The sequence below is a fragment of the Aspergillus pseudonomiae genome, assembly GCF_009193645.1.
Source record: "Aspergillus pseudonomiae strain CBS 119388 unplaced genomic scaffold BDV37scaffold_60, whole genome shotgun sequence".
In the NCBI taxonomy this organism is placed as follows: domain Eukaryota; kingdom Fungi; phylum Ascomycota; class Eurotiomycetes; order Eurotiales; family Aspergillaceae; genus Aspergillus; species Aspergillus pseudonomiae.
Genome location: NW_022476052.1, coordinates 45,829 through 64,356, shown reverse-complemented (window position 1 = coordinate 64,356; position 18,528 = coordinate 45,829). Strand labels below are relative to the sequence as shown.

The 18,528-nt window shown below is 49.9% G+C and overlaps 6 protein-coding genes across 6 annotated transcripts; 1 reads left to right on the top strand and 5 right to left on the bottom strand.

Moving 5' to 3' along the window:
* Window position 1: 1 nt before the first annotated feature.
* Window positions 2-3,904, bottom strand: BDV37DRAFT_254195 (LipA and NB-ARC domain protein). Its single transcript, XM_032082614.1, has one exon. The coding sequence runs from the start codon at window positions 3,556-3,558 to the stop codon at window positions 301-303; it is 3,258 nt and encodes a 1,085-aa protein (XP_031939019.1). The 5' UTR covers window positions 3,559-3,904; the 3' UTR covers window positions 2-300.
* A 29-nt stretch (window positions 3,905-3,933) lies between these two features.
* BDV37DRAFT_254193 (esterase/lipase family protein) lies at window positions 3,934-6,011 on the bottom strand. The gene is made up of 3 exons (XM_032082613.1): window positions 5,023-6,011; window positions 4,284-4,917; window positions 3,934-4,200 (listed from the first exon to the last, which is right to left on the bottom strand). The coding sequence occupies exons 1-3, from the start codon at window positions 5,332-5,334 to the stop codon at window positions 4,034-4,036; spliced, it is 1,113 nt and encodes a 370-aa protein (XP_031939018.1). The 5' UTR covers window positions 5,335-6,011; the 3' UTR covers window positions 3,934-4,033.
* A 1,631-nt stretch (window positions 6,012-7,642) lies between these two features.
* Window positions 7,643-8,629, bottom strand: BDV37DRAFT_285398 (putative mitochondrial methylglutaconyl-CoA hydratase (Auh); the record flags this gene model as incomplete). The annotated part of the gene is made up of 2 exons (XM_032087718.1): window positions 7,643-8,213; window positions 8,286-8,629. The coding sequence occupies 2 exons, from the start codon at window positions 8,627-8,629 to the stop codon at window positions 7,643-7,645; spliced, it is 915 nt and encodes a 304-aa protein (XP_031939017.1).
* Window positions 8,630-8,795: 166 nt separating this feature from the next.
* BDV37DRAFT_175056 (uncharacterized protein) lies at window positions 8,796-12,712 on the bottom strand. Its single transcript, XM_032079404.1, has 2 exons — window positions 12,419-12,712; window positions 8,796-12,345 (listed from the first exon to the last, which is right to left on the bottom strand). The coding sequence occupies exons 1-2, from the start codon at window positions 12,506-12,508 to the stop codon at window positions 8,962-8,964; spliced, it is 3,474 nt and encodes a 1,157-aa protein (XP_031939016.1). The 5' UTR covers window positions 12,509-12,712; the 3' UTR covers window positions 8,796-8,961.
* Window positions 12,713-13,139: 427 nt separating this feature from the next.
* BDV37DRAFT_285396 (uncharacterized protein) lies at window positions 13,140-15,832 on the top strand (the record flags this gene model as incomplete). The annotated part of the gene is made up of 2 exons (XM_032087717.1): window positions 13,140-13,363; window positions 13,432-15,832. 2 exons carry the CDS (start codon window positions 13,140-13,142, stop codon window positions 15,830-15,832), a joined length of 2,625 nt encoding a protein of 874 aa, XP_031939015.1.
* Window positions 15,833-16,230: 398 nt separating this feature from the next.
* On the bottom strand, window positions 16,231-18,398 carry BDV37DRAFT_175026 (uncharacterized protein). The gene is made up of 3 exons (XM_032079403.1): window positions 17,117-18,398; window positions 16,686-17,064; window positions 16,231-16,625 (listed from the first exon to the last, which is right to left on the bottom strand). Exons 1-3 carry the CDS (start codon window positions 18,171-18,173, stop codon window positions 16,583-16,585), a joined length of 1,479 nt encoding a protein of 492 aa, XP_031939014.1. The 5' UTR covers window positions 18,174-18,398; the 3' UTR covers window positions 16,231-16,582.
* Window positions 18,399-18,528: the final 130 nt, after the last annotated feature.

Below are 18,528 nucleotides of genomic sequence, written 5' to 3'. Positions count from 1 at the left end.
TGCTGTATATGCGATGCCAGGACAATCCAGCCTTCTAAACAAAACCGAAAGCCACAATTAATGCAGATGCAACCATGATCATCACTCGTTATCCATAACGCCGTCTCATCTAGTCAATGCTATTCTTCTAGACAATGATGATTCCAAAACTCGAGACTCCTGCCCATAGCCCCTCGATTATCCCTCGAGTATATACGTCTTTTCTTTTGGTATTTTCGTGCTTAGCTTTTTCTGATTTGTTGTTTGATTCGTCTGGGAGAATGCTCCCTGAGCATCGGAGATGTGTCCTTCATTCTGCGGTCACAAATTGACCCCTAACCCGTCAGAGCCAGGCCGAGGAGGAGAGCTGCCACTTCGAGCACGCATACCATGCAGCTCTTGTGGCTGGAGCCCGAGCTCATGCTGAAGCAAGGGGCCGGACCGGTTCGCATGATAGAGGCTGTAAGGGACAGCGGGCTGCACCGTCTGAGCCCCGTATACGCCATATCCCCCGAGCCTTTGGCGAGCATCACGCACGTCTACTCGATGGGCGCCAAACTGCAAGGTTGGCGGTGGCTCAGGATCCCAAGCTGTAGCTGCGTCAAGACGTTCATCCAACGGGAGGATCGGTCTCAAACTTGGTTGAGCCGGGGGAGCACAGGTAATAATATCCGCTTGAAGCGCACTCGGAATTCCTCGTGGATGAGTGTCTCGTATCCAGCTTCCAGCATTGGAAAGGGTTTGTTGTGGAGGTAGGATATGGGACATACCAGGTGGTATTGCAGTTTGCGCATTCGAGGGCATCGGAGAGAGCCGGGGCGGATAACGAACTGGCTCGGTGGCCCAAGACTGATGGGACTGTGCTGATCCGCCTCGAGACATCGGTTCAGGGGCCGGATCTGATGCATATCCAGTAGGTGCCTCCGCACCCACAGAAGATGGTGGAGATGCGCCGGGCATGATGGCAGATGGATGCGTGATTGGATTAAAGCTGGCAAGCGGCTGGCTGGCACGCACATCTTGAGTCGTCGCGCTCACTCGACGGGAATATGTGACCTCAATATTATTGTCGTACGGAAGAGGAGGCAGGTAGGTCAGAACAGAAGGGGTGCTTGCGGACATGTCCACTGGAGCCATTGCTCTTACCGTAGACAGGTGTCTCGAACGGTACTGATAATCATACGGTGTCCTCAAGTCCAAGGCGTTTAATTGATGGGTGAGGTATCCTTGGTCTGGCTCACTGTATGTTGATCGACTCATCGGATCTAGTTTTAGATCAGGAGGCAATGATAGCACCGGCGTGTTGCCCAATCGGCTATGAAGGGAGCCACCGGAGGATTTGCTTTTCAGTCTTAGGAGTTTGGGACGTGTTTGTCCACCAGGTGTCGATGAGGACCGCTGTTTCGATGAGGTAGCACCGTCCTGGGTGCGCCTAGCAGCCACTGTAGCATATGTCGGTACGTTTTCCTTTTGGAACAGAAGCCGGTCATTCACTGCTTTCCCGAACTTTTCGTGGGCTGACGGTGGACTTGCGTTATGAACGGCAGTGAGTGCCTCGGATGCAGAAATGATGGAGCTGCTTCGACTTCCTCTCTCCAGGATACTACTCGATGCGCTTCTTCCTTCGACCGGGAATACCCTCAGAATAGGAGCCGCTGGCTTGATACCCCAGGCGGTGCGTGGGAACTTGGGCCTCTGTCTCAAACGCCTCTCTCTGCTTGCTTTGAGCCTGGGAGACTTCTCTACTACCTGCCATTCTTGATCATCTGTAGTATGTGCAGCGCTGGAAGATCGTGAAGACTTTGGTCTCTCCGTTGCCTGACTCAACTGTGACAGTGCTGGGGATGTGCGATGAACAGCTTTTAGCCCCTCACCGTCGGTCTCGTACCCTTTCTCATCATCTCCCTTGGACCATCGGAAGATGTGAGGGAGAAACGGCTTCAAGTTGAAATGGGGCGGGGACACTGGCATCTCTTCCGGTGATTCAACTTTTGGCTCCACCATATCACTGAATTCCCATGTTAAGTTGCGCGATGGCCCTTCATCTGTCGCAGACTCGGGAACGGACGAAGAAGAACTGCTCGACCGATCAAAGACAGATCGCTGTTTGCGAGCGATTTCTTGTGAAGAACTTGGCGAAATCCTCTCGATCTCGTTACTGATACTCCTCATGATTTGCCCGAGGTCATCCCGAGCTTCACGAAGGGTCTTTGGCTCCTTAGAGGATTTCTTGGGAAAGTTCCCGAGCAGTCTTGACGCATGCATCTCATATTCCCGATAGTCTTTTACTAAGCCATAGTCATCAACACGGTCCATCCGCTTCTTTGCGTGCTCATAGGACATGCAGAAGACGCGGGTGGCAACCACCAGCCAGGAATCATAAAAGCCAGCATCCGAGTTAGTTGCATTGGCAGAAAGGGACTTCTTTCGTTCCTCGTCCATGATCTTAAGCTCATCTCGACAGAAGCCCTGTACAACGCTATGGATTTTGATCAGGTCAATAGAGCCGGAACTCTGATAAACAGAGAAGAACGCATCTTGGCTGCTTTCTGTTTGCGATTCCGATAGATCGGGGGCAACTGCCGTTATGTCTAAGATCTCATCCTTTTCGGATCTCGGCGATAGCGCTTTTGCCTGGAGCGCATATGCATCTGTGGTTCTTTCTATGAGTCCATATCGGATAAGAATCCCCAAGGTAGTGTCAATATCCCCTGGCTCACCAGGCCGACTACCGGTTAGGATTTCAACGTGCCACGTCTCCAGTGCAGCTTTTCCCAGGTTAATCAAGCCAACGGGGACATGATGGCCGAAGAATGACAGGATGTTAATCAGATTCAACGCTTCGAAATGCCCCATTCGATACAGATCATGCATAATGCTGAGAAATGGCTCTGCGAGTTTCTCGTCCGTCAAATGGGAGTTGACGTGATATTTGTCAATAGATTTGGATGTCGCACTGAGACGGTGACTGATTGCATGAATGGCCAGAGGGAGGCATTCGTAGTGGTTTACCAGTTCCGTAGCTTTACGGATTTGGCTCGGGGTTGGCTTTCTGATACCGAGGTCTTTGAAGAGAAGTTTGCATGCATCTTCAACCTGGAGAGGTTTAATCTGCAAGCAGTAGGGCTCATATAAGCGTTGCTTCTTCCGCAACGTCTTGTCCACCGATGTGTAAATAATACTGCAGTTTCTGTTAAAGGGAAGGAATTGTCTGAAATGATCGAGGTCGTCGTGGTGATCGAATGAGATCCCATCAAACACTAGGAGCCATTCTTCCCGCACTTGTAGCCAGTTTCGAACTGCCTCGACATGCTTCTGGGGCTGTTGCACGTCCTGAGCTTCAGTCAACATAGCTGCCTGTGCAATATCCCAGAAACATTTGGCGGTTGATTCGCGCGATTTCGCATCGACCCAGAAGATGCCACCGGGGTACTTTTCACGCTGGCTCCAGACATACTGGCGTGCGAGGTGTGACTTCCCTGAACCAGGCACTCCGCAGATAAGAACAGCCATGAGACGCTCTGCTCTGTTCTTTGCCTTGTACAGCCTCGAATGGAGTATTTCAAGCTCTTTCTGCATTCCGAAAAAGGCTGCGTTTGGGTGGAACCCCGGCGGTACCACAAATAGCTCCCTTTTCGGTGCTGTAAGGGTTACGCTTCCAGCCAGGTCTGATACAGGAGATTGTCTTCCTGTGTTCGGGGACAGGCTGATCAGAGGAGGAACGATGTTACCTAAGAACCAGATAAGTCAGCATAATCTGACTGCAACTTCGTTGACTTGCCTTATACGATAGCAAATTATAATACAGAAACTCATCAAACATAAGATCACATCACTCAGGGGCGCACGGAGATAATGAGAAAAGAAACAAAACAAAACAAATGAATGCATGGCATCAAACCCTTCCAGACGATATAGTTTTCCTTCTCTCTCTCTCTCTCTCTTTTTTCTTTTTTTTTTCTTGTTTCTTTCTTGTTTCTTTCTTGTTTCTTTCAGATTCTTTGTCCACCGCTGTTGCCCAACGTCGTCACGCACGTAGAGATAATAGCGAATCTTAAATGTGTTTACTAGCATATAAAATCTCCGGATTTTCCTCGACCTCATATGCCTTCACGGTACGAGAAGATGTAGCAGGGGTATTTTCAGGAAGAAATTGTGTCCTACCAATTCTGTGAAGATCCGGCTCACTCCCCTCCATTTGCGACGTACTGTCTGGCCTCTCTGGTTCCTGTTAGCTTTGCGACTACTAGAAAGCTGCGGCTATGCCACCGTCTAAGGTTGGGAATGAAGCTGAATTTGCTTACCATTCCTAAGAAGATCCTTGAGCTTATTTTGTGTTGCGGCTCTGCGGGTTTGTTCCTCCTCCGCCCATCGGTCCAAGATAGTAGCCGGTGCATCGCGGGAGTATCGTAGGAGAGCTTCTGCAACTGCCTCATAACCAGGCGCGTTCTCGTCCTCGAATTTACACATATGCCGATGATCTGCTTCAATGCCCATGCGCTCTACGCCTTCCGCATACGGCGCGGCCGAGCTCTCGTCCACTATCAACTCACGAGTCCCCTTAACATCAGTTGAAAGGGTCTCATGAAAGAAGTAAATATGGAATCTGCTCATCATGTCGGCAAATAGACTGTTGATATTCTGCAGCGTTTCATTGTTCGTTCTCAAGGCTTTGACAAGCTGGGAGGACGTTTCCATGTATTTTTTCGGCAGAACCGCACTGCAGATATTCTGCAGTAATAAGCCCCATTTTGCGATGTCGGAGCCGTTGTGAGGCGTCCCGAGGAAGAGGATTCCATAAGTGGAAACGTAGATGGACCGAAGATGCTGGATCTTCGCATCCGAAACGTTTTTGCAGTAAATTAGAGCACGCTTAACCACCAAGCCACCTAGTGAATGACAGACAAAGATTATAGGGCGGTCCGAGCAGCTCCGAAGCTAGATATCAAGGAGGCTGTTAGCAACCAGGTTCGGTGGGCACAGCAGAGCCAACTATGTCAGAACACAGAACACCAATACACTGCAACAAGTCGGGTCACTCACATTGCGATTCGCCGCCAGGCCCGAGGCAAGCGTTTCGGCATGATGGTGAATGCGATCTCTCGAAGCGCCGTCGGTGAAAGATGCAACGTTTGCATTATATCCATATGTCAAGATCCGCACTCGGCTACTCTCCAACACTTCCGGGAGAAGGTCAGCTGGCCAGAAAACGGGCGGATTCCCCTGGGTCGCCCAGGTGTTGTAGGGGTGACCGTTCAATCCATGTACAAGAACAATATCAACCAGAGGCTTCTCCTTGGAGGTGTATACCTGAGTCAAGCCAATTTGCTTGACTCGGGTGGCAACGTCTGTCATCCGAGAGATGATAATCACACCCCCGCGAGGGTGTGTCGACACGCTATGGTGGCGAAATGGTGGTGAGTACTGAGGGAGGAGGGGGCAACGTGAATTGAATAATTAATATGATATGGACGCAGATCTGCGTACTCAAAGAAAGAACCCAGATCTGTCGTCGTCGTAGTAGTAGTAATAGTAGTGGGTGGGTGAATGTAAAGATGGAGGTTCGGGAGAAGTTCACCCAGTATTTATACGAGAGAATGAGAGAGCCTCTTGTGATTGGAGGCGGGGTTTTGTTAAGCCCAAGCAGATGACAGAAAGTTCCTGGTGCCTGCGGGTGTGGCAGAGCCGGTGTTGATCCTTAGTGCCCATGAGTACTAGTAATTTATTGGGAACCTCTGGTCAGAGGAAAGTGTGTTCGCGTGAGCATGGGGCGTTTGCGCTTTCTCCATCGGTATGACCATCCGCACGGGTCATGGGAGGAACAAGCTGAGCAGCGTTTGTCATTTTCTCTTCTCCTCCAGAGCGCCGTGGAGATCCCCCTCATGATTGTTTTTCTCCATACATTTACCCACAGCCAACTCCCTCCGAAGACAAAAGAGGGTGATTACAGATCCGGTGTACGGTGGACTGTGGACTAAGTTCCTTAGCTCCAGATACTACGAGTAAGCAAGTTGTGCCGCCGCAGATCGCGGGGAAGATTACATACATTACAGTCCTATCAGCTGCAAAACAAGCCTGCGGGATGTACGGGGAGGGTTAAATTACACGATCCGATGCTCCCTACACCAAAGTACTCTTTGCATTGCCCAATATTCGTTGTACACGTAGCGCTGCTAGATTCTGGCGTGGAACCGTGAAGAAGTCAATCTCCATTCCAGCATATTCAGGGCAGCCACCATATCAGCCTTGCATCTATGAACAGGGGAACTAATCGCCTCTCATCTTTTGCCCGATGGTGGCTGTGGTTTCCGATACTAACTAAACTCTTGATGCAGGTCATTTTCAGGAGCCTCATCCTGCAGGGTTTCTATGACTACTCTTCTGTTCCCTTTGTTTCTTTTCTTTTCTGGTTTTTTTTTTTTTTTTTTTTTTTTTTTTTTTTTTTTTTTTTTTTTTTTTTTTTTTTTTTTTTTTTTTTTTTTTTCTTTTTTTTTTTTTTTTTTTTTTTTTTCTTTTTTTTTTTTTTCTGTCATATTTTCAACCTGCATTGACTACCTTCCAATTCAGATACCTGTTGGTGGTTTCTACTTTTAGCATAAGCTTTACAAATATCAAACCATATCGAGCGACGCATAAGCCCACGTACGTACTACGGAGTATGCGGCAAAAGAAATACATATAAAAAAAAGAACACATATGCATCTATGCGTGTCAACAAGGCTGTGCCCCATTCGTGAGGCGATAATCCACAGGAAATGTAACATGACAGGCAACGCTATGCTATTTCACCCTATGAGAGACCGGATTCAAGCGTCTATAGATCGACTATGGTTGCCTGAGACGCTTGCCGTTTGATCTTCCACAGTTGATACACAAACAAAGTTGTGGAGCTGCGGCCCGTTTGGCGTTCCAGGGCAGTGGCTTTATTGGGGTACCCTGCTTTGGTTTCCCTTGAAACGTGCTGAACCAAGATTGGGTCGGTGTATCAGTTACTTGGTCGTGTACCATGGCTCCTTCTGTGGTGATGCAAGAACCTTGAGTGTTCAGACCGATGTTTTTTATAGTTCCTTAAACGCTTCTTATTATCCGAAATACCGGGGCCCTTAGATGCCTAGCTGGAATATTTGGAGTTCGCCTTCACCCAATCTGCTGCCAAATACTATACAGTGCGGTGCATACAGAACAAGTGGCATCGTGTCAAACTACTTGACCGGGGACTATGACTCACATTACGGTTCTATTTTGGACGACACAGAAGTTGGGTTGACTCATCACTACTACTAGCAGTCTAGGGAGTGGATATGAGTCCCTCGAACCAGTTATAGATATTGTTTCAAATGGCTTGTTTCAGAAGGTCCAAGGTCCTATATGTACAAGAGGCCATCTTCCATGGATCCCTACCAATAGTAGTATCTATTTGAGTCATAAACACAGATTTATAGGTTCCTTGGAACCTGTTGGGACAGTACTTTGGACGTTCTACCAGTATCGCCACCTCCAGATCATAGAATGCTCATTGTCTCTATGAATCACCGTTTTCAGATCTATGACGAGTACAAACATTTTCCAGGTGCAACATTTAAGCATCACGCGAGCTCAGGGAACGAGCAACATTTCATTTTTTTTTTTTTTTTTACATTGACCACATGGGCACTTGACAAATTCATCGCCCCCGGAAAGCAGGCTTCCTCTTTTCGGCGAACGCCCGCAAAGCCTCAAAGCGATCTTCCGTCTCCACCACGCCGTCATAGGCCTTGTTTTCTGCCACCTCACCCTTCTGGAAGTCATTCACGGCCTGCAGTGCCTGCTTGATAGCGATGGGCCCACCTTCGCAAATGTCCATGGCCAGTTTGATGCTCTCCCGGAGCACTTTCTCGCGCGCCGCGCCCTCCTTTTGCTCCTCTTCAGGTAAGATTTCGACGAGCCGATCGCAGAGCCCCATAAAGTATGACTCGGCGCCCGACACACGTCGCCCAGTGAGAATGAGGTCTCGGGCGCGGTTCACCCCAACAACCCCCGGCAGGCGGTACGTGCCTCCCGCCCCAGGGATGATAGCTAGTCTGGTCTCGGGCAATCCAACAATGCTGGATGAGCCAAAGACACGTAGATGCGTACATAAAGCGAGCTCTAGCCCACCTCCCAGCGCCGTAGAAGACACGGCAGAAATGGTGGGGACGGGTAGCCCAGCAAGATCACGGAACGTACCGCGCAGCTTGGACAAGAATTCATTTGTCCTAAACAATTGTGCAAAAGTATTAGTCACGCGAGGGAAACTGAGAGGCGAGTGGCTGAGGATGGGAACTCACTCTTCCTTGGTCATATTTACTCGCTCTTTCAAGTCTGCGCCCGCACAAAAGGCCGAATCCACATTACTGGCAATGACCAAGGCACGTGTCGGACCAGTGCCTCCCTCCGCAGATATCGACTGGACATGCTTAGCCAGACTGTCCAAAAGATTCTTGGAAATTGCGTTCCGGGCTTTAGGTCTGTTCAGCAGCAGGACTCGAATATTCCCGGAGCCGGGCGCAGGGATCTGCTGGGTCTGTATCACTGCATCATCCGCCGCGGTGCTGAATCTTGTGACTCTGACGCGAACCGACAAGACCGAGGGCTGTCGCAATGTATGTAAAAGAGGCAGGCGTGGCGGCATCTTCGAGTGATAAAAGCGATTCTATCCAGGCAATCAGACGAAATTCGTTCTCCTCTTGTGTCAGATATTCCAAGAGGAATGGTTCTGAGAAGCGAGAACGATGAATTGAGGAAGCTCCGAGGTGTGGGGAAGCTGTTCAAGAGCTGCAGCGATTGCGGGGAAACCATCCACCGAGAAGCCCCAATTCTTACCGCGGATAAGCGCTACCATTCACACCAAGTTCCTGTACGGTCGCAGCTAGTATGCAGGGGTATCATCCGATGATATTGAAACGCCACACGATCTATAATATGTATATATACAGCTAATGTACAAAAATGTTGGATGCTCCATCATTGCGCCTCATGCTCCTCCCAATGAACAGCGTAATACTCCTCGACTTCCTCGTCGCTAGGCCAGGGGCCCCAAACGTGCGTTGCCGTGACTATGTCATATGCCTCTTGCAGATTCGGATCGGAGAATGACAATCTCTCGCAATCTTCGGGGGAAACTTCACTTGTGTGCTCATATCCCCCTAAGCCACGCGCTTGCGCAGCCGAGGCTGTCCAACGAAGTGATTCCCAAGACTGCCTTTCCTGATATCCCTCGAGAAATAACCGCATTGCCACCAAAGTTCGTCGCATCATCACCGCACCATTCAAGTACTCATCGGACGCCTCCTTTAGGGGCGCCGCATACTGAGACATCCATCGGAGAAGGCTTAAGAGGCCATCGTAATCTTCAGCCAAACCCAATGATCTGACAAATGCGTGAAGAACGGCAGGAGAAGGCACATGAAGTAATGGTGGCAAAATTACTTGGGCATCGGTGGCATTGCCGGATGATGGTCTACCAGACCCAAACAATGATGGAGTTCTAGAATCTGGGAGAACAAGTCGGTCAAATTGATCTTTAAGGCCCCGCAGACCATTCTGGACCATATCCTCGAATCGCGGGCAGGCGAGACCTATGTATGCCAGCTTTCCCTGGTTCGCAGCGTCACCAACAACCTCCAGGGCTTCTTCCACAGCATCAAGGCTCTGGATCCCAGCGTTTACCGCCCTTGAGAAACCGCTGCATAAAGTCTGGAAGCCCGGCAGGCCGAGTTGAATATCGTGATACTCCATCCGTCCTGTAATTTCTAGGATTTCGTGCCAAGCTATAACACGCTGGATGTTTCTATTCATATTGGGAAAACGACTCGTGACGCGGTCTTTGTTCAAAGCCGACAACACAAAAACCCACGCTTGAGGGGACCCGGGGTGCCGTACTCGAAGTAGTTCGATGGCGTGTGCTAACGTCTTCGGGTGCCGATATTCCTTTCCATTTCCTAAGTACTCATCCTGGGAGAAAAGGGTCGATGTCTCCCCTTGTGCCATCTGCGAACTGCCCAATATGATCGGAAATGCGTCTCTCGCATGTCTGGCCGACAATTCACCGAAGGTCGAGAACTTGCACAAGAAGTATACAAAGGCTGAGAATAGATGGGCGGGAAGTTCGTTTACAACTTTTCGACTTTGTTCGTCGTAGACAGACTTATGTGCCCAGACGGTGCACAAGGCTCTGATCTGCTCATTAGACAAATCACTGCAGCTAAGGTATTCCAGGCCAGATCTAAAGCTCGGCGCGTGTCGTAGCAAGAGAGAAAGAAATCTTGCCTGCGGCCGAATCCCGTCGGAGAGCATTTGTGTGAGGAGCTCGTCTAACGTGGGTGGCTCCGTATGCACATAAATTAAGTCTCGTGCAGACAAGGGTTCGGGAAACGTTTCCAAAGCATCACCTGGCAAAGCATGACTCGTTTGATCAAAATTGGTATACAATGCGTTTCGCCGATAGATCAATTTCTCGGCCATTGCAGTGTAGATGCTTCCGCGTGGAGGTAAGCCTTGGTCTCGATACGACAGAAAACAAGCCCAGGCTTCTCGCACAGTCCTTGTAGCCCGGATACGAGCTTCCCAGATTGTGTGGTGGCCCGCATTCCCAACACGTCCACGCAGACGCCATGGCTGGCGCGCTAGGGTCCTTGTTTGAATAGTAGGACTCTTGTCCGTGTCCCATCCGGCAAAGATACTGGATACTTCCTCCCAGCGACTATGAGCATAACCTGCTTCTTTCATCTGAGACATCACTCGCATAGCACGGCTCCTCAATCCTTCGATTCCTCTCTGGGAGTCAAGACCTAGCTTTTCCTCCTTCCATGGCGGCCATGATGGAGCCTTTAGTTCTGCGGATTGTCTCTCGGCTAATGTTTTTTTATGGGCTAGCTGTACCGCGATGATAGCTTGGTACCCTCGACGCGTGACGGGCAGGACTGGCTGATTTCTGGCCATTGCTCTCAGGAGCTCGAACTGTGCCTGCTGCTGTATTGAAGCCGAAGTGAAAGGTCCCTGTCTGCAAGGTAGCGAGAGTAACCGAAGAAATGTATTGCATTTCCCAGCCAGCACCTGGACATTTCGCGGTGTCGCTGATGCCATAGTACCAGCCCCCTCTGGTTCCAGGAGAGTAAGGTAAAATGCGAATGTACGCACAATAGGAAGCTGTGCTTGCGGCCACAGTTGGCGAGCATGATGAAGCAAACGAACGACGAACGTGGCACAGGTATTAGGGTCTATCAAGGGCTTTGCGTTGTCGGATAGGTGAATTTCATCGAAAAGGGCATCGTCATTTGACGCACACATGGGAGTACCTAGTTTTGGATGTGGTTGACCGCTGATGAGCCGCAGCGAATAAATGAGGAGTAAACGGAAGGCCTTAGTATCAAGGCCCTGCCGCAACAAAAGAAGGGGTATGAAAGGCGGGATAGTTCGAGCAGCGGAGCCTCCCTTTTCCTTTGGATTTGATTGTAGCTCTAACGTGAGAATCCGGAGGATGGCCACGTAAGGGGTGCGGCTCTTGAGGATCCATGCCCATGAAACAACATCTTTGACAGAATACTGGCGCGCTCTTAAATATTTACGGTATTCTTTGTTCAGAAAAACCTTTCGCAGAGCAGCATCCAATTCTATAGAATTTCCTTTGACCCCCTCTTCACCCGCCCCGTCAAGCAAACGATCCACATGGTAAATGTAGTCTGCAGTAATCTCTTGGAGCGAGACTCTGTGCTCAATTTTGAATTTGATCCTTTGTTTTCTGTCTAAAGGAGGCATAAGGCGATCGTTGGGATTTCTCGAGGTAAACGTCCAGTTTTGACACGTTACGCCATCAGGGCGATGCACAACATTTTGCAGGGTATCAATTAAATACTCGGTTGGGGTCGGGCTGAAGGAAACAGCAAGCTTTTTTGATTTCCTTCGTGGGTTATGCAATTCATTCCGTGGTTTTTCACGTAGCCATTTGCCATGCGCATCCCGGCTTATCAATGTACTGTTGGTAGATGACAATGGCGTTGATGTAGAGGCCTCCTGTGCGAGATATGTGGGTTTTGATAGGGTCTGTTCGGAGGGGAGTGATTTGGAGCTTTGTCTCTGTTGCTGTTCACGGTCTGGGCCAGGGGGCACATAGGATTGATTTAATTGAGACTGCAGCCGCAATCCACACCAGAATTCACAGGATGTGTGTTGCTCATTATGTCCGACTTGATATATTTCGTCACGCGTGGTTTCATATCGAGAAGAAATCAAGGTCCCGGCTGAGCTTAGAGACCGTGACAATGTTCGAGGACCAAATAACACATTGACAGGCGAACTAGAAAGCGCCGTCAGATACCCCGGGTATGAAAGGCTATTATAATACAGCTCCTTAAAGTTGAAGAGAAGAAACATGTTAATACAGCACTGAAAAATATCTTGTCCGGGGTTGTTTAAGCGGTACCTTCGGCCATACACGGCTACTGAGCAAATGCGCCGCTCTCAGAGAGGAAACCCTCGAGCGGCTCGAAACATGATTGAAGACCGATGACATCCATAGAGATGATCATGGAGCAACTTCGACGAACTCTGATCCCCGGTGATGAAAGACGAGGGTGCGTTTTCGCTCCAGTGCAACTTAGCAGGTCAATCCGGAGAAGCAGCCAGTCGGCCTGGTCCATGGGGAAAAAAGTATACGTCACGTGACGGATCGTCACGAGTTGCGCTTTTGGCATGGCGCGCATGAGGAACATCTCCCTCTTTGCCTGCCTTCCCGCCTTTGCTATTGTTACGGGTTCCGACATTATTTCTCCTGGTTTTTATTTTTTTTTTTTTTACCCTCCTCAACTGGATTGATCCTGGGCGTGGTGAGTAACACGCTCATTGCAATTCATCCCTGTGGAGTTCGATATACGTGATTTTATCTTGAAGGGTGCGCACCCTCCTCTGCTGGGTCTCGTAACTATTGGCGCATCCGCTTCGGGGATCAACGAACACTCGACCATCGGCCTCTGTGTTTAAGGCCATAATAGTGGTTTTCTCTGGTTTACCACGTCAATTTATATTCACAAAGTTGGAACCAAGTCCGCGCCCTTGTAGTCCCAGGTGCGATACGCTGGACATTACGAACGACCCTTTATTCTCGCGTCAAAGGATTACTACCATAACGGCGCGACTCCGGAACCATGAGCGCAGACGAAAGTGGAGGCACAGCTTCCATCCCAGCTACAAATGGCGATCTCCATGCTACCACTCCCGATCCGCCCTCATTGGCAACACCTGCCAAGCGAAAGCGTGTGTCAAGTCATGATGACAAAGTCACTCAAGACGCTGGCTCGTCTGCGTCGCAAGTTCAGGAAAAGACCAAGCTACAGGAAACTCTGCGTAATCTTGTTGAAATATTGAGCAAGTAGGTTTCACTTACTTCTCTCTCCATATACCTGTTCGCGTTCGCACCCATTTGCTAACCTTAAAAAGAAACGATACGGACCTTCAACTCCTATCCTGTCCATTGCCGTCATCCCCAGCGAAGCCCCGTTCGAAGCGCGCAAAAGTCTCGGGCGAAAAAGACGAAGCCTCCACTATACAATCCCGGGTCGCTTCGAATCGTTACAATACTCTGTCGGAGTTTTTGGGTGATATCGAGAAAGCATCGGCTGCCGTGATTGAGAGGAATAAAGCCCTGGCGAGCGGGCTCCAGGCTGATGGGTCGCCTGTGACAGAAACAGTCAATCGGATCGCGGCGTTTAAGAAACTCTTGAACAGTCTCGTTCGTCAAGCACACACGAGCCAGTCGAACGTCAAGGCAGAGACATCCGAGGAGGATGCAGAGACACCAGCGAAATTCAATACCTCCAATGTAGAGACCCGGAACGAGAATCTCGTCTTGACGCTGTTTGGGAACCCAGCCAATCCGAAGCAGCTATATTCGAGTTTACAGAAATCCGTCAAGGTTCCACTTCCTTCAGATGACCCGAAAGCAGAGAAATATGTGGAGGTGCAAGCGCCCCTACGCGAAGTTGGCTTGCCCAACGGTATCACGACCACGAAGATCGAACCATACAATCTTGATGAAAAGCCAGCGGAGCCCAAAAGGACTTTCGGGGAAGTTTTTGCACCTCGGTCAACCTTGCCTCAATTGGAAACACCACGCAAAGCAAAGTCCTCTCGGAGTGCTCTGAATGGCTGGGTTGACCCATTCGAGGCTATCACCGACTTCAAAGCTTTCCGAGGTGACCGGAATAATTACTGCCTTGCCCTTCTGCCCTCTGGGCAGTGGCTCCAGTACGGCGGAGTCACATCATCCCCGTCTTATTGGAACCGCCGCGATAAACATCAGCTGCCTCAGCAGCACAGTGACGAGAAGTATACGGATGATCCTTCTCTGGGGGTTGATGAAGACTCGGCTGTCTTGCAAGGTGTCTACTCATCATTCGCGCCTTCATTCGACAGTTCGGGTGCCGTTGTCCAGGCTGACTCGAAGAATTTGGTATGGTGGAGCAAACGAGGGACCAAACGTTTGGAGACTTTGCTTTCAATACCATATCAAGAAGTCGAGGAAGAGACGACGTCAGAACGGCCAGGCAATATTGGTGAACTAGACGAGAGTACCTTGGAGGAGATGGTAAAGAACTTCAAACCCGAAGACTTCGCCGATAGTGTTACTTGTTCCGATGCCTCTAAAGCAGATAAGGAGGAAGAGGCAGAGTCGCAGGATGTAGATGAGCTATTACATGATGTCTCTGATCTACTGGAAACTTTGAGTTCGTACCAAAGGATCCGCAACTTGGACGTCTCAGCCCCAAATGCTCAGGGTGCTGAGCCTAAAGAAACAGGGTCCGACTCAAAGAGCGCAGATACCCCTTCTACAGAAGAGCTGGGTGTATATGAAACACTCAAGTCAAGTCTGGCGGCTCTCATCTCGAATCTACCACCGTATGCAGTTGCAAAATTAAACGGCGATCAGCTGGACGAGCTGAATATAAGCCAGAAAATCGTCATCGAGAACCCGGACTATCGGGGAACTATGGAGAAGGACGACTTTACAGCGCATCAGGAGCGAAGTGCGGCTATGGCCCCAATGAGTGGTGCTGCGAATCGAACTTCAACGCCATCGCGGTATAATTCGCGGCCCTATAGTTCTGGCTCTCGGGTCCAATCGCAAGGCGGCTTCCCTCAACAGCCATACTATGGTGCAAGGCAGCCCTCAACTTCTGGACCATACACTCCAGGCCATCCGCAACAATACGCCGGACCTCGGCCCCCAACAACACCGTCACAACGACCCGGATATCTTCCGGGATACTCTCAGCCCACCCCTCAGTTCAATCAGCAATTCCAGCGACCAGGGCAAAATGGGTATGCTTCCTACTCGGCCCAGCAAGGGCCGGCCGCCCAAGCTTCGCCACAGCCCTACACGCCGCGACCCGCACAACCAGGGGCATACAACGCTTCTTTCGCAACGGGGCGCAGTGCTTCTCCTCAGAAACAAGCATCATATGCGGCTCCACGAACTCCATACATGACGCCGGGCTCTAATAACCCTCAGCAACGGTTCATACCGCAGCAGCCGCAACAGCCGCAACCGCAACAGCAGCAGCAACAACAACAACAACAACCACAACAACAACCTCCCCCATACGGCAACTATTCTTCCAACCAATCTCCTGCACAATCGGCGGCATATTCCAACTCAGCAGCTGCCATGACTTACGCGCGAAGTGCCGCTGAACAAGCCGCACTGATGGAGAGGAATAGAACACAACTTGCCGCTCACGCGCGACAGAGCTCAACACCACAACCCACAACCGAAGGCAGCTCTCAGGATCGAAGCGTAACCCCCGGTAACAAACAGAACGGCAATGCGGCCCCCTCATGAGTCGAGCAAATATCATCTGGCCGTTTCGGAGTTGTGTTTCCATGCTTACGTTCACCCTTGTCTTTAGAAAAAGGAAGGCTCGGTTAATGGTGTTACACTGTTATGATTTGTATTTGACCTTTTGTGACTTGCCCTTTGCTTCTGTCCGTTCCCTAATCCATTATATTCTCTTGATTTCTCAAAGCTACGGGTCATTAGATTTGAGAATGAGACAGGAAGAGAGGTTTTTTTTTGGCTCCTCTTCTCAATTTACCTTTATAACAATCTTACTACGACTATTAGCTGGTGTGTGTGTGTGTGTGTGTGTGTACGTACGCGTGTCGTTTCCCTGCTGCTATGAATTCCCTTTGAAGAACCCTGTTGCCATCTCCCGACGAGATGAAGATCAGCGAATGGCGCGGATTGTTTCCAAGATTGCTCTGGTTTCTCGCGGGCGGAGTGTCTCTATTACTTTTGTGGCTACACGCTTTTCACCTAGAAATGCTATGTATTAGTTTATCTGCAACTTCTACTCCAAGTATTACTTATTCAGGATTATAACGAGATATTGAAAGAAGCGGAGAGCCCTTATAAACCCTAGTCTTTCTGCCATCGGAACCAATATCCTAAATGCCACCCTTTGGCCAGTCCCCCCCTGCCACAGATAATAGTACTTGACCAACATGAGTAATAGAAGGCATAAATTCATCACTGCTAAGGAAATTCGTAAGTCATTATGTTACCACTCCCCATGCTTTCGTGATCGGCTAATCAAGGAATAAACATAGCGGCTATCGTCATGAATCCGAAATATCTGCAGATAGACAAAGTTAGTATTCTAGTTAAGAATAGGCAAACTCTAATAGGAACATACAATGTAGCAATTCTCCACCCATCGTGAGAAGCAACGAATCTCTCGGCACCAGCTGCAGAATTAGACGCAATCGCAGATGCCGCGCCGCCCACCATCGCGACGACGAGAAGACGTCCTGAGAATTCAGCGATCATGCTAAAGGCTAGTAGGGGAAGGAGGATAGCTGCTGAAGCAATGATGATCGCCGAGAAGGCAGAGGGAGCGTTGGATGTCGATCCTGTAGTAAGAGAGATGAGGTCTTTGTTGTGTTCTAGGAAACGGGTCTCGGCCACTGCGACGGGAGCATTTTCCTTCATCCAGGCGCGATACATGTCGATGTCTTTATCGGACGCGCTGGGGAGGGCCTGAGTGACTTTGCTATATGCACTGAGGGCGTTATCTTGTTTGGTTAGATTTGGAGCGACGTCTAAGTTTCGTGTCAAGATACTCACTGTATTGCTGGGTCTTTTGTACTAAGGCTGCCATCACCTCCTCCCGTCGGTAATGCAGGGATGAATATACCTGCGCTTGGGCATCCATGCGTCTTGAAGCGGGCACGATGTTTGTCCCTTCTTGTTCCGCAGTTGCTACGCGATGCATTTCTTCGTATTCATCTAATACGTGCAGTTCCTCTTCCATCTGTGCGATTTCATCCTGGAGATAGAGGAGTACGCGGTGGTTTACATCTTCAAATCGTCGGTAAAGCGGGGGAAGCGATGGCTCCTCCTTTTCGACAGATGAGCTCAACTGCCAGCTGAGGCGTCCATAACCGGAAGGAATGGATGAGGATTTCTTCTTTCGCCTTGACTTCCTATTGATATGGTGAAGATCCTCCTCAGGGCTTTGTGGCGGGGACGGGGGGAATGGAGGATGGAACGTTGTGGGATCGTGAGAGGGCTCGTAGGATTCTGGCATTGGGCTCAGACGCAATTTCCGCTTGTCGGAGCCGTTCGACTCCTCTGTCAGATAACCCTCCATGGACATTTTGCGCCGAGCCGAGCCGTTTCTAGTAGATAGTTCAAGCATACCAGGGATTTGGTAGGAATCCATTGAGCCCTTTGATCGTATAGATGATGTCCGGCTCGGAGCGCCCATACCCTGCGCTGTCATATTCGCCTGGCGTGCAAGTCTAACATGTGGATTCCTGAACGAACCGCTGAGGTTGCGGTTTAGGACGTCATCATCCTCGACGTAGGAATCGTCGGAGTCAGTGTTGGAACCTGATTCAAGGTACTCGAATACATTAGGCATGCTCTTCTCCGGTTCCGCTGCCTTGAAAGTAGGGTTTCTCGTCGCCTGTGTATTCTGCGCCTTTGTGGAACTTGGTACGTTGTTCTTTGACCCGGCGGACTGCTCAGAGGTACTCTTTTTCTTGGCGGCGTCTCCGGAAGATCGCGAGGTTTTTGAAGTAGAGTGGGACTTCCCGGAGGCAACTGAAGCTGTAGATGCCTTATTGCCGCCGTCTTTAGAGGCTTTCTTGGAGCGCCTCGATCCTGAATAGAGCAACATTGTCACTCAGAACGGAAGTGGCAGAAGACTTGGTCGGACTGGATGTGAAGGCGGAATTTTTCATTTGAAGACCATATCCCGTAAGCATCGAAATCGTGAAGTCATGGAAACAGACACAGTACCCAAATGTTGCTCGGAGGGGCTAACAGGAAAGACATAACAAGGGAGAGGGCAGGACCGCTCGCGCGGTAGGGAAATTTTCGGCTATCAGTTTTGGAGGAATGTTGAGTAGAATGTAGGCTTGAATTCTTCTCTGTTTCACGGGCGTCAAGAGCAGAGCGGGCGTGTGGGTGGGCGTCAAATCGGAGCTGATAGAGTCTATCGATGAGCCGATGTATACATACCGACAAGCGAA

Coding starts and splice junctions, on each gene's coding strand:
- BDV37DRAFT_254195 (XM_032082614.1), bottom strand. CDS start 3,558: ATGCAGAAAGAGCTTGAAATACTCCATTCGAGGCTGTACAAGGCAAAG.
- BDV37DRAFT_254193 (XM_032082613.1), bottom strand. CDS start 5,334: ATGACAGACGTTGCCACCCGAGTCAAGCAAATTGGCTTGACTCAGGTA. Junction 4,918..5,022: donor GCCTGGCGGCGAATCGCAAT/GTGAGTGACCCG, acceptor CTTGATATCTAG/CTTCGGAGCTGCTCGGACCG. Junction 4,201..4,283: donor CAAGGATCTTCTTAGGAATG/GTAAGCAAATTC, acceptor AACAGGAACCAG/AGAGGCCAGACAGTACGTCG.
- BDV37DRAFT_175056 (XM_032079404.1), bottom strand. CDS start 12,508: ATGTCATCGGTCTTCAATCATGTTTCGAGCCGCTCGAGGGTTTCCTCT. Junction 12,346..12,418: donor GTAGCCGTGTATGGCCGAAG/GTACCGCTTAAA, acceptor TTCAACTTTAAG/GAGCTGTATTATAATAGCCT.
- BDV37DRAFT_175026 (XM_032079403.1), bottom strand. CDS start 18,173: ATGTTGCTCTATTCAGGATCGAGGCGCTCCAAGAAAGCCTCTAAAGAC. Junction 17,065..17,116: donor ACAAAAGACCCAGCAATACA/GTGAGTATCTTG, acceptor TAACCAAACAAG/ATAACGCCCTCAGTGCATAT. Junction 16,626..16,685: donor GGGTGGAGAATTGCTACATT/GTATGTTCCTAT, acceptor GTCTATCTGCAG/ATATTTCGGATTCATGACGA.